At 37.6% G+C, this 14,698-nt stretch overlaps 1 protein-coding gene across 4 annotated transcripts in view; it reads left to right on the plus strand.

The window, feature by feature from the left end:
• Nucleotides 1–14,698, plus strand: part of LOC117409338 (transient receptor potential cation channel subfamily M member 3-like) — a 403,329-nt gene that overhangs the window by 334,377 nt on the left and 54,254 nt on the right. For 2 of the 4 annotated variants that reach the window (XM_058996498.1, XM_034015223.3), the window contains exons 11-17: nucleotides 350–484; nucleotides 3,355–3,405; nucleotides 5,359–5,499; nucleotides 6,173–6,202; nucleotides 7,093–7,385; nucleotides 8,902–9,130; nucleotides 10,120–10,323. In XM_058996498.1, coding sequence (XP_058852481.1) covers nucleotides 350–484; nucleotides 3,355–3,405; nucleotides 5,359–5,499; nucleotides 6,173–6,202; nucleotides 7,093–7,385; nucleotides 8,902–9,130; nucleotides 10,120–10,323 — 1,083 coding nt within the window. The remainder of the gene's footprint in view (nucleotides 1–349; nucleotides 485–3,354; nucleotides 3,406–5,358; nucleotides 5,500–6,172; nucleotides 6,203–7,092; nucleotides 7,386–8,901; nucleotides 9,131–10,119; nucleotides 10,324–14,698) is intronic. The other 2 variants (XM_034015222.3, XM_058996519.1) reach the window with 1 other exon arrangement.

The following is a 14,698-nucleotide window of genomic DNA, read 5'->3' on the forward strand; positions in this document are numbered from 1 at the left end:
CGTATCTTCAGAAGTCAAGGCATTCTGAACAGGGAGTGTCAGCGATTGGCTGCTATTGTCACATGATCGCAGTACTCTATGAGCCTACGGTTCGAGTTCTTCATGAATGGACGTGTTCACACACAGTAACACCAAGTATCATACGACCCTGCTGAAACCCATTGTGTATATATAGATAATATTCTGACAGCAGAAACATGTCAGTCAGAATGTGGCACATTCACCCAACATAACTAGATGCCGAACATTTCTGACATTACACTGGTACTCTAGTAGCCACAGCCATTAAACATTATATTCAGCATTATTACAGAAGTACATTAAACCTAATGCAATGTATTGTTTATAGGTGGGTTCCTTAGAGCAATCCATGCTGGACGCTCTGGTGCTGGACAGAGTGGACTTTGTCAAGCTGCTGATAGAGAACGGGGTCAGCATGCATCGCTTCCTCACCCTCTCCAGACTGGAGGAGCTGTACAACACGGTAGTCTATTGAACTGAAAAACAGTCATGTTGTTCACATAATCTACTCTGCATCATCAAAACCAGTTACAGATTAACAGAAAAATAGTGCCTCCACTCCAAATGGGCTACCTCAATTGAACAATGGGTAGGTCATTTGGAGAGGCAGAAATGACTTACCTGTGGGCTAACCTGTGTTTTACATAAAATGTACACGTTTTAACCCACTAAAGCCCGGGTAGCTCATCTGGAGAGGAGAAATGACCCATGTTGAGGGCAGGATTTTCAAAAAACAGTGTTATTTCCAAAGGAAATGTGTTAATTAAATAAATCTGTTAATGCTTTGAAATTGAGTCGATTCGGCCGTTAATGAATGCATTTCTCGTTAAAAAGCTTAATTGCCGCAGGTCACATACATCACTTCCTGTCTCAACAACTTGAGAAGGGGAACTTGTTAATCAAAATACATGTTAACGAGATCAAGAAAACTGAATGGAAGCATAATTCGCTGTTATGGAAACTACTAGTGTACAGGGAGACGGCTCTCACACCAGCGAGCAGCAGCCAAATGGAAATAAAAAATAATGGGAATATCTATGTTATGTATAATTTGTAAACTTTGCATTTTGTCATGCAGAATGTACATTTATGGAGATCACTTCACATATAAAATGCTGACTTACGATTGTCTGACGTGTGGGTAAAAATCAGATGGCACGGATTAAAAAAAATAATAATTAAAACACCATTAATCATTTACCCTCATTCGGAGGGATATTTTGCCACAGCTTACTATATACAACTCTTTTAATGTGCATTTTGCAATCTTTTTTTGTTTAAAAAGAAAAAAAAATCCCATAAGCCGTCTATGTATATTGGTTGGAATTTATTTTCTTATAATGACATCTACTTTTGTATGTATTTTAATGTGTATAATTGTAGGCTATATACTGTATAAATACATATGTTTCAAGTGGCATTGGTGTTTATAGTTATTATACATGACCAAGTATGTAACACAGAACTCCCTAACCCAATATACAATTTGTTTATAATTAATTGTTCAGTGAATTCCTCTAATCATGCATTTTCTCTGTTACTCTTTGGCCTCAGTGATAAATAAACTCAGCATGATTAGCCACAAACACTAACAGTATTATAAGAACATTTTATATGCATACAAACGTGTGAAGATGAAAGTGTACATTGTACATAAAGTGTGACAACATTACAAATAGGTCTAGGCAAAATCCATGTCAGTGATCTCGATCACATTCCTAGTGCATCGCTGTGTGTCCTTGACATCTGTTCTTCATTCTTGTGTGGATAAGACGCAGGTGTTAAAAGTAAATCCGCAATCGCCTAAAGGAAACTTTATTGTAAAATCTAATATGCTGTTTTCTATGCCAATATTTCAGTTGTTTAATTCAAAGGGCAGCAGTGTGGAGTAGTGGTTCGGGCTCTGGACTCTTGACCGGAGGGTTGTGGGTTCAATCCCAGGTGGGGGACACTGCAGCTGTACCCTTGAGCAAGGTACTTTACCTAGATTGCTTCAGTAAAAACCCAACTATATAAATGGGTAATTGTATGTAAAGATAATGTGTTATCTTGTAACAATTGTAAGTCGCCCTGGATAAGGGCATCGGCTAAGAAATAAATAATAATAATAACTACTAGATCACAAAGCTGTAGTTTACCATTTGCATTTACCTACTAAATAAAATCTACAGTAGATTCATAACCACAAGTATAGAAAAGGCTAACATATTTTCATAACTACAAATATTGAATTATCGAGGTAGTCCCTAAGAAATTAACCCTGGTCCTGTACACTCTCTCTATATCGGCGTCACAGACGCGGTCAGTCTGTTAAATGTCTGTTTCAAGTTGAGTTATATACTCTTTCGTTAATTAAAACCCTCTTTTTCCAAGTGCAAATTAACTCCTAATAAATTATGACAATTAACAAGGATTTGCTTTTAAATTCTCAAGCAAACAAAAGAAATAGTCGCAAGAAGCCCTGCTCGTTAAGATAGTAACATGATTTTGTAAATCAACATCATTTCGGAAATCACATTAGGACGATTGTTTAATAACAAATAGACATAACGACCGCTTGAAAAATCAAAGTCAATGCTATGTACCGATTTTTTGATTAACACTGGAGTTATCCTTTACGAACTTTTGAAAATCCTGCCATAAGTGTCTTGACTTTATATTACATATACATAATGAAAAGGATAACTTAATGAACCTAGTTATTATACAACGAATACAAACAATTGTACATAATGAAATAGCTGGTTCTGAGCTATAATTTCAACCTCAGGGAGATCAAAAAGGGTAATGTGGACCCTAAATACTCTCCCTTCTTCTAAGTACTCCTCTGTTCCTGGGTTGTTCAGGAAGGTTAGGAGCCTGCACTCTCCATCTTAAGAAATATGTTATGACTGCTGCCACAATGCTCTTTCCTGTCAACTGCTTTCTGACTTTTTCCTTGCAGCCAAATAAGACCAATTTGAAATCGGTCTTATTTGTGGACCCTTTTAGGGCTGGCGCAGCTGTTCTGCCGCTTCATAAATCTCATTTTAATATCACAGACTTCATTTACAAAGGAGCCCCACCTACAATTTGCCCATGCATATAATTAAGGCTTGACATGCTTTAAAATACATGGCTAATGAGCAGTGGAGAGCACTGCATGGCAGAGCGCATTTTGGCGGTGCTAACACGGCCTTAACTTGCCAAAAGTGTCATTTAAGACTGGTGTAAACTCGCCACTATGGCCTTAATGCTGTTACAAACACTTGATACATGAACCCCTAAGACTGCAAATTAATAGTGTTACCTGAATTATTCTTTATTTTCTTTGTTTTTTTTTGTTTTTTTTAGAGACACGGTCCATCAAACACTTTATACCATCTAGTCAGAGATGTCAAAAAGGTAGGCTTTGTCTCTTTCTAACGGTAGGTCAAACTGTTAACCCTTTGGTACTTTGGTGTGCGCATAGGGTTAGTCTCTGTACCTTTTGTAGTGAGCCTCCTCTAAAGAGTATAGTCTCATACAAGTGATTGTCAATTTAGGTGTGTATGCCTTGTTTCTACTGCCTGTTTAAAGGGCGTTTCAGTGCTATTTTCCAAACCTGGCCAACCTCGGAAATTATTGCAGTGAGCTCACTGGAGGATTGTGGGATGCGATTGTGTTTTGTTTTAAAGAAACCAGCGATAACAAATACATTTAGCCATAGGCTTATTACAAATAAATGTAGTCATAGTTAGAAAACCTCTTGCATCATTATATCATCTTAGCAGAAGCAGCCAGTCACATACCGACACACATGGCAAACCAATCCCTGCATGCTTCAATTTGATAAACTTTATTTAATCTAAAGAGAACAATGAAGGTGGGCACAAATAAGAGCTAATAATCTTTATAATGTTAACATATAAAAAAAAAAAAAACAGTCAGAGGAAAACAGTGCTCAAAATACAGGGAATGATGCAGTCAATCACTTTAAATTAGCTGCATGTTTCTCTAGGAGCTACCACCCTCCCAGGCCAATTATAATACAATACAATATAAAGTAGAGTAGATTTGTTCAAATTTAGAGGATGATCATTACTTGAATGCTTTGCCCAGTTTGTATCATTGACTATTCAATTATTCCATATTTCATCCATCATAATAGTATTACAGTAGCTTTTCCATTGCTATCTTTTGCATTTTAGCTTCAGCTGCTTTGAACTTTTGATACACATAGTCAGAGGTCATTGTAAGTAAGATAATAACACATGCCATAGCGGATTTTATTGTGACAGATAATTGTATCTTAAATGTGTTGCAATATCACTTCATGATGCTTTAAATACAGTACATGTGAAGCTTCATGCTGTAGAGAAATGCCTACACATTACAAAGTTTTATTTGAATGTTGTTTCCTTCACGTGCATATTGGCAATTAAACAGTGTAATGTACTGTATGTCTTGTGAAGATGTCAGCAGGCTGAGAACTGAAACTGCAGAATTGTTGTTTATCCTCCACATTTTGCTTCATTTATATATGCTAATATTGTATTAGTGACTCATTTATCTTGCGAAACAGTGATCAATATAATTGCATGCTCTGAGAAGAATTTAACTTTCTTCAAACTGGACAACCTACAATCCTGACAACTTGTTAACTACTATAGTCAAAGACACGCCACCCATTTTCCATGCTCCACCTGGCGTTGTTTGCACATAGAAGACCTTGTATCGTTTGGCTGTTTCACCAAACAACATTCTAATGATACAGGCATACAAGGAAATAGTCAACAACCAATCATACAGAGTTTCCTGATAGGCGGGTCAGGCATGGAGGAAGTACCGTACTGTTTGCATCTTGCTTTGACATCAATTTTTCTTTTCTACAAAAAACAGACATTTGAATGAAATTAATTCTGTGTAATTTGAAAACATACCTCTATTATTACTGAAAATGTAGCTGTTGTCTCTTTTTTTTTAAAGCTATGAGGATTCATTTACTATGCAAGATCATCTGACTGATTAGAAAGTTGACATTTTGTCATTTAATTATACAAAATTAAAATCAGGCTCTTACTAGCTGGCCTGTTGGTCTCTGTAAACAAATGACAAAATATAAACTTTCTAATCAGTCACGTGAGGGTTCCACTGTATTCAACTTTATTTTAGTATGTGTCATTAAGAGGCACCATTTCTTACTTACCCTATGTGTTCTTTCCAAGCAAGAATATCCAGGGTTCGGTTGGATCTATTTCAAGGTGAATCACCTACAAACACATTTCTTTCACAAAGTTTTGTGATGTTCACTAATTAGTTAAACATAGAAGATAGTTATGGAAGTCAGGGTTGTCTGAATTGTTTATCGTTGTTTAGGGGAACCTTCCTCCAGATTACCGTATCAGTCTGATAGACATTGGCCTTGTGATCGAGTACTTGATGGGTGGAGCATATCGCTGCAACTACACAAGGAAGAGGTTTAGAACTCTCTATCACAATCTCTTTGGGCCCAAGAGGGTAAGTATGGTAGATTAATAGTTACGGTCAGTGTTCTAAAATTGTGTTATTTCTCGGACAGAACTGTCAAACTATTGTTTTTCTGTTACCTGTTACTGAAATGGCAGCTTCTTTTTTAACATTAAATCTGGTGTCCTTTAGTCCATGCCTCTGATTTATGTTGAACCAAAAAGGCATAGATAACATCATAGACCAATTCAACCTCCCTTCCACCACATACTATCTCTTTTGTAACATGCCAATGGCTCCTTCTATTCCTTTGCACTGGTTGCTTGAGAAACTCAATGTTCCCATTTATACATGAGAAATGAGCACCTGTTCATTGATGCTTAATGTTGACAAAGAGATTGAGTAAATATGGCATATGTCATTAATAGATCTTTACTGCATATGCATTTAATATAAATTAGTTCATACCTCATATTGTTTGCTTTTGAATCAGTGAGGCCTCCAAGGGCTACCATTAAACTATTTTCTTGAAGTGATGCAGTGGTGTGGGGCTCTGAATGTTCTCCTTACAGTTGTTATACTATACCTCTTGATGCAGAATTATAAAAGACAAGTTAAACATGTTTGTGTGGTGACTTACGTAATAGAAGTGATTTTGTTATATTAAATATAGGCAAACAAATACAGACTGTTAATCTCATCTTTCACTCTTTGTTTCCTACAGCCAAAAGCTCTAAAACTACTAGGAATGGAGGTATGGGAAGTGTATCATAGGACTACTGTTTACTGCTTTGCTGTAGTGCATTTCAGTCTCTTTTTTGTTACTGATACATAAGTAGCATGGTATTAAGACATTTACCTTGGAATACAACAATATACGGTTGACAATACATGTTTGTGACTTACAGGGGTCCAATTTGAAATTAGTTGTGGACCCTTTTAAGGCTGGCTCTGCTGTTCTGCCGCTTCATAAATCTCATTTTAATATCACAGACTTTATTTACAAATCAGCCCCATCTACAATTTGCCACACCGTAAAGTGCATGGCTAATGAGCGGTGGAGTGCCTTGCACGGCAGAGCGCATTTTGTTGGTGATAACACAGCCTTAACTTGCCAAAAGTGTCATGATACATACGGGGCAATTTTAAGGCTGGCGTAAACTCGGCACTATGGCCTTAATGTCGTCTCAGACGCTTGATACATGGCCCTCAATGTACTTATGTATAATGGATGAACTATATTATTAGATGTTACTCTTTAAGGATGAAAAAAAACCTAATTGGCGTCAGGCAAGTTTTGTATTTAATGACCCAACCAGATCTTAATAACAAAAACCTGCTCTGTCACAATTCTTTCATTATATTTGTATTGTTTTTTGTGGTGTTAAAAGTCAATGAATCACCCTTTGGGAAAAACAACAGCTATTTTGATCATTACAATATATCTTCCTTATTTAATATGTTTGTGTCATTTGAAAAAGGTAGATATTCCTCAACATGAATGAATGGGTCTCACTAATGCCAAAACATTTCCAATGAGGGTAATGGGCTTGATAATGTGTCTGGGTATTACAGATATTAAAGTTTAGCTTTCAAAGTTCCAGAAGCAGGTATAAATGTAACTCTGCCTGTTGTCTGTCTCAGGATGACATGCCTATGAGAAGAGGCAGGCAGAAGACTACCAGGAAGAGAGAAGAGGAGGTAGACATTAACTTGGATGACCCCGAGATCAACCACTTCCCCTTTCCCTTCCACGAGCTCACAGTGTGGGCTGTGTTGATGAAGCGGCAAAAGATGGCCCTATTCTTCTGGCAGCATGGTGAGGAGGCCATGGCCAAGGCCCTGGTGGCATGCAAGCTGTGCAAAGCCATGGCGCACGAGGCATCAGAGAATGATATGGTAGATGACATATCACAGGAGCTGAACTACAATTCCAGGTTGGTGTGCATGTACACATCTCAGACAGACAGGTGTAATTCAAGGGCAGTTCAATTAAGTGGCCATCACATTACTGCCTTTATTTTGAATGACAGAAAAACCTGGAGTATTAAATTGATTGTTTCTTCTGATTATTCTATTTAAGTAATAACGTCTAATCCTATCAGGTCCATTTGTAAGAATGCCCCTCTTCGCATGTATACTGTACATCTACATACCAATCATTATTTCTTTTTTTTCTTTCAGAAATGTTTACACGGTGCACACATTTCACCAGGCTGAATTATTTTTTATTTTAATTTTTTCTGCTTTTAATCACGATTTCCACCCTAATTATTTTTTGCACCACCTGAGATTTTTTTCATTCTTTTAAATTATCTTCCACATTTACTTTTCCTGACAGAGATTTTATTGGCATCCCTGTCCATTCATTTCAATTCCATCCAATCCCCAATTTCTTAAGTTATACTTTTTAAATATCTTTTGCTGTGCGGTGAACCTGCTCAATTGCTAAGTTGTTGCTTTTATCATCACATTAAATAACACAATATGAATGAATCAATTTAGTATATATTAGGGGTGTACTGATACTTATATTTTCCAAGTAATTAACTTTAAGAAATCTGAAGTTGTTAGGTATTAATTAAATTGAATAAAACATGGTAATTACTTAACACAAAACAATGCGGCCCCATTGGTTTCCTTTGCTTGCACAGTTATTGAGTATCAAGGTTTCCTTTGTTTGCACAGTTATTGAGTATCAATCAATACCAATCTGGCAGTGTTATTTAATATCGAAACTGTCGTGATCACACTAATTACAACTTATTTAGATTTGATATGAAATCATTTGTATTTCAGTTTCCTTAGAAATGCATCATCTGTGCAGTGAATTGTGGGATTGTAGTCCTGGGCAGGGTCTTCTCTCTGATTACATTCAATAAAGACATACATATTCCCGTTTCCACAGCATAACTCCTGAGTTAGGTTTAAGGAAGGTCACATTTACATGACAAATCAGTTGCATTTGCTAGATTTGCCAATGTCAGTACCCGGTATGAGAAGAAAATTGGCTTCTGCTTTTAAATCTATCAATGTGGAAGTTAATTGCCATTGATTGCTACTCAGTTGTAAAGGTGGTGGAAGGTCAGCTTTTTTGTTTTCAAATCTACACCTTAATGATTTGATTACTGACATTAATACCTGCTGACAATTACTTCTTAAAGGTACTCTGAAAATACGAGTATCAGCACACCCCTAGTAAGTATTACCATGAATGTTGTGATAATTGCTGTGCTTGGGAAGTATGTCCTATTTTTTATTTTTTTTTAGTAATTTATAGTCAAGTCAACAATTACCTGCAATAAACACTTTTCTTGTCTGTGTTTCTTATATGCTGGAGTCAAAATGGGCAAATAGAATACAGTAAATAATAATAGCAATACCAGCATACAGTGTATGTGCTTGAAATAAATACAACATACACACTAAGTAAATGGCATGTGTGTCCTGCAGGGAGTTTGGTCAGTTGGCAGTGGAGCTGTTGGACCAGTCCTACAAACAGGATGAGCAGTTGGCCATGAAACTGTTAACTTATGAGCTGAAGAACTGGAGCAATGCCACCTGTCTCCAGCTGGCTGTGTCAGCCAAGCACAGGGACTTCATCGCCCACACCTGCAGCCAGATGCTGCTCACAGATATGTGGATGGGGAGACTGCGCATGAGGAAAAACTCTGGACTGAAGGTAAGCTCAGGGGTCCTCATTCAGTATTTTACCTAACAAATGGGTGATTTTACAGCCCTCTATTAGCACCATCTTTGACTACCATATCTGATGTAAAAGTACAATAGTTCCAGATTAGTGCTAATAACAACAGCCCGAGTATCTAAACATCAAGTTATTGGGTATAAATCCCCTTTTCCAGTTCAGGCTACATGCTGTTGTAATTCTCATCAAATTCAGAATCTGTCCTGGCTGTTGCTACAGAAACTTACTAGAAAATATAAATATCCACAAAGCAACACACCAATTTGTATAGTAATACTCAACAGAGAAACATTATGACTAATAGAGGGCCATTATAATAAGATGCTATAAAATTATTGACTTCTTTCTTTTATTGCAGACAAGCAGTTATTATGGACGCTAATCTCAAATGTATGCTAAACTGTCTCCTGATTAGTTCAGACCCGTCTCTTACACAACTCCATGCAATAATCAGTCACTGTCTGCTGCAAATGCTTTTCCATTCTGACATTGCCCACGTTGCCCTGTTTTTGTATTCTAACCTTGAACTCTTAGATTGAATATCATACATTTGCACTTCTGTTTTTCTTAAATGTGTAGACTGGATGTTGTGTGCCTATACTGGTATTTCACCATCTCAATGGCACAGACATGCTTCCAGAAACACTTTGATTATACCCAACAACAGTCTCATTGTTTTTACAAGTGAAACATTCTTTGTTTCAGTGTGGATTTATGCACTGATCTTGTCTGTTTGTCACATTCCACATGGTGAACACAATAACGGCATTGAATTTTCACAAATCTTCTCCAAACTTTTATTATAGACTCTTAGACGCCAATAGACATTTTGACTAGCTATGGATTTTAGCCTACACTAATGAAATTATGAGATTAATATTAAAATATCTAACACATTCAATTTATCTACTACTGTATTTCCTGCATTATATATTTATTTATTTTTCACTTTGTCACCTGCACAGGTCATCCTTGGACTGTTGTTGCCACCCTCGATCCTGAACCTGGAGTTCAAGAACAAGGATGAAATGTCATACGTGCCCCAGGATCAAGAGGCCTACCTCCAGGAGAAGGAGACAGAGGAGACTGAGAAGCCAGTGAAGGAGAAGGAAGAAGAGGACATGGAGTTCACAGTAAGATCATACTGTGGGACGAAGTACAACTCTGTGGTGAGAGCACCCACCTCAGCCCCCTTTACCCCTCGGCTTCTAAGCAATAGGGTGGCTGAACCTGGGTATCTGTCTAGATACGGTTATGGTTTAAACAGAAAAAACTTAAAAAGCAAACACAGATTTTGCTGTTCCCTTTCAAGTATGAAATGTAACCATTACCGAATCGGTATTAACCTCTTTATGAACCAAAACCTGAATAAATATATCAAAGCTGCTCACAGAGCCTCTGTGACACAGTCATGCCTGCCCCAGAGGGCATAAAAGGACTGCACGCACAGAACGCAATTTTTCTTTTCAAGAACTGACCTGACAGGAGAGCCTACTCAGATAAGTACTTGTTACTTTTCCTGTTAAAAATGTTCACATTTATTGTGTTTTACACAAATTATATGGGATATTACAAATAATCGCTGTTTTAGTTTTACTAATTACACATATGTGCACTACATCCCGCTGCAGCCTTATGCCCCACGTGAAGCCGGCGGCTTGAGTCACCCCTTCCCAGGGATTTGGCTGACTGTGCTCTCCCCCCAGGCTGCAAGATGGCTGCCAGATGGAGTATTGGCGTCAGTGCACCACGGATATCTGGGTGCTTACTAGCATTCGAACTGGCTACTCTCTGCAGTTCAAGCACGGTCGCCCCTCCCTTTCAGCACGTGACTAACATTAGTCATGGACCCGCAAGATGCCGCAGTGGTGTCTCAGGAGGTAGCAGCTCTGCTGCAAAAGCGCTATTCGTATGGTACACCCCCTCCAGTTGGAGGAAGGGTTCTACTCCAGGTACTTCCTGGTGCCCAAGTGGGATGTTGGCCTCAGACCAGGGGTGTAGTGGACGGTATATGCAGGCAAATGACATTTACCTACTTCTAATTTGGACTTGGTGTGGCGACAAGATTGTGTTCAAAATACCCAAAACTTTCTACACGGCATTGTATGAACCATAGACTTGAATTAGCAGTGGCAGATGCTATTGACGAGGTCAACAGTGTCAACCATTTCAAAGCCTTTATGGAAAAGCTCCATAATATTTGCAGCCAGTCAAACAAAAATGAACGTGAGCTCAATGAACCAGAAGCAGAAGTAGGATCCCAAATCTTACGTATTGGATGAACCTTAGATGCATGCTGGGTGGCTAGCAGTTTTAGGACAGTACAGGCAATATGGGTGTCATTTGGGACCCTTTGTAACCATTCTTCTTCTGATGATCTAAGCAGACCACTTAGCAAGTCCTGAATTCCTCTGTGACCTTCCTCTGATGTGCTCTGTGAGCTAGCTAACTGGTCTCAGTAGCTTCAGGCTCGTTCTATGACCCTTCCCTGGGCTGAACATTTAGTGAAACGGACTATTAGGGTGTTAGCTTCCTTCAAGGAAAAATATGTGGAGGCTTTGAAAGCCAAAGACTTGGGAGAATTCAGATCAATTACTCTGAAGCCAAATCCAAAGCTGAAATGTTTTAATGTTGGGCAGCTTCTTTAGAGTCTTATTAACAACATGGAAAAGCGCCTTTCGTACAGAGATTACATCTTGGCAGATCTCAGCATCCTGGATTCAAGTAGATGGCCATCAATTCCAAGTGTTCACCATGTTGAGGAACAAATGACAAGACTGTGCAGACACTTCAGTTTGAGTACAGAACACCAAGCCATTAATGGAATGCGAGACTATCTAGAAAAACCCCAACAGTGAACATGAGGACTTGAAACCACTTTTGCTCTGTGTGCAGACTTTACCATGTAGCACTGCAGAGTGTGAAAGAGGTTTTAGCCTCATGAATAACATTACAAGCGATATGAGAGCAGCTCTGTTAGTGTCAATATTGCCAGTTTGATGATGATTAATTTGACCCCCCACTGCACTATTTGAACCAAAAAAGTACCTCAGCTTGTGGTTCCAAAAGCACCGTTCTGCCAATGACACTAGATCAAACAGTGCAAGGTCCTCCCTTCAGATACCTCTCATGACAATAAAAAGGCCTTGTGGAGCCTGCTGTAATGTTTGTGCTGATGACTATGTGTGCTAGTGGCAGAGTAAATGTAAATAATGTAGGGCAGTGCTTCTCAATCCTGGTTGTGCCCTGCTGGTTTTTGTTCCAACTGAGCTCTCAATTACTTAATTGAACCCTAATTTAACTAATAATCTGCCTAAACAGAGTTCAGAGATTTCAAGTTAAGTACAAAATTATATAAGGAACTTGAAATCTCTAACTTTTTATAAGATGCACAATTTAAAAAGTAAAATTAAGCAAATTCTTAGTTCAATTGTGGGTTCAATTAAGTAATTGAGAGCTCGGTTGGAACAAAAACGAGCAGGGCAGGGGTCCTCCAGGACCAGGATTGAGAACCACTGATGTAGGGTAACTGTGTACATGTAAATAAAAGCCCCTGTCTGAGTGACATTTTTAATTTAATCCCTTTATGTCTCTGGTTATTCAGCAGGTTTTTTTTTTTTTGTTTGCTTTGAAGGCTCTTCTTTAGTTGGTGGATTTACAAAATTCTTAAAATAATTATTTAAACAAAAGTGTTGTTAATGTTGGTAATGGGTACATTTCATACTTGAAAGGGAACGCTACCATAACCCTGGTTCACGGTTATAGAAATGTAACCCATTAACCTTCGAGATCACTGTGTTCATGTTTGCAGCAGGCTTGCAGCAAAAATTACACTGAGTTCTGTGAGTGCAGTCCTTTTATGCCCCAGCTTTGATATATTTATTCAGGTTTCGGGTCTTAAAGAGGTTAATACCCATTCGGTAATGGTTACATTTCTATTTCAGGGAACCAGGGTTATGATAATAACCTAACGTTTTCTACACATTGCTAATAAACTGGTAACCTATAGCTGAATAAAGAGCTTAACAGTAACAGGTATAGATACTAAGTTTAGATACTCAAGCAATTACAGGTGAAATGTTAATTTAAAATCAACCAAACAAGTTGTTTTAAGTTTGGCAAGAATTCCTCCCAAAATATATTTTTGCCTTGCAATGTTTATTAGTTGGTTTGATTGTTTTTTCCAAATCTATAGCAAACACTGCAAACAAAAGACTGAGGTACTGTATTTTAATTCAATTCACATTTCCACATTTAAAGGGATTGTGCAATAGAACAACTGAAAGTGTGAATTGCATTGCACACTCCTGGAAAGTGTTATTGCAGCACTTGATACCTTTCTTATTTATTTTATTCAAATCCCTTGTTACCAGGGATTCGAACCAAACCGGAATTTTCGGCTCCAGTTCCCAATGGCTGATTTTGTTCCATTCCGGTTCAAACTAAATGAAAAACTGGCTCATACCGGTTCAATTTTTTTTCTAGCCAAGTAAGCTATTTTATTTATCCGTCTATCAATAAATGCACTTGTTTCCTGTCAATAGAAACAACATTACCTATGTTGCAGCCTTAAAAGAAAATGACAGCAGTCTGCTTCTTTTTTTCTTTTTTTCTCTGTTGCAACTTTCTTTTGCCTCAGTTCGAGTTTATATATATATATATTTTTTTAAACAATTCAAAACAGCGACATTTCCCAACAATTTTGGTGAGTTAGTATGAGAGGTGACAGTAACAAAAAGTAAATATAATGCAAACTCATCTATTAACAAAAAAATCATCTATTAACAACCATACAACATACATTAAATTGAATTCAATTTACCCTTTAGGAAACTTACCAGCAACATCATCTAGTTATATTCCATGCAAAAAACAAAAGAAAAAATTATGCACATTTATTATTGTTGCTGTGCTTTAGATTTTAAGTTTTGTATTGCACAAATATTACTGGGCATTTAGGTCTTATTATATATAGCATATTCTACAGTGAACAATAATGGTCCATTAGTATATTTGGGCTACGTGTAACGTCTAGACCAGCGGTCCTCAAAGGAATTTGGGCACGGGCATAAATTGATCTTACATGGCTGTTTGCGGGCAAGCTGACTATTGCATAGGTTCTTATCTTAAACTGCCTTCCCCCGACATTATTCTTGGCTCACTCTGATAAGGCCAAGTCTCAGGCAGTAATTGTGAGTGCTGCGCTTATTCTTTAAATTATTTATATAAAATACACAATGCAAATATTTTTAAATAGCATGTTTACACAGAGTAAACATGAGTAAACTAAAATAAAAGAGGATAGATAGCGTCTCGCTTTGTTTCAATTCGCCAAAATTCTGTTTAAAGATCGCTCATCTCCAGTACAATTATTCAGAGAAAGTGGATTCGTAACTAAATCTACTACGGCGTTTCCCATGTCTGTTGAAATTAAAAAATATATAGATAGAAAATCAAGTTCTAAATACTGAAATATATTATTTTTCTCAATAATAGTCGTCAAATTCAGTGTTTAGCCTGCATATTAACACCCCACCTCTGCTC

The sequence above is a fragment of the Acipenser ruthenus genome, chromosome 2, assembly GCF_902713425.1.
Source record: "Acipenser ruthenus chromosome 2, fAciRut3.2 maternal haplotype, whole genome shotgun sequence".
NCBI lineage: Eukaryota > Metazoa > Chordata > Actinopteri > Acipenseriformes > Acipenseridae > Acipenser > Acipenser ruthenus.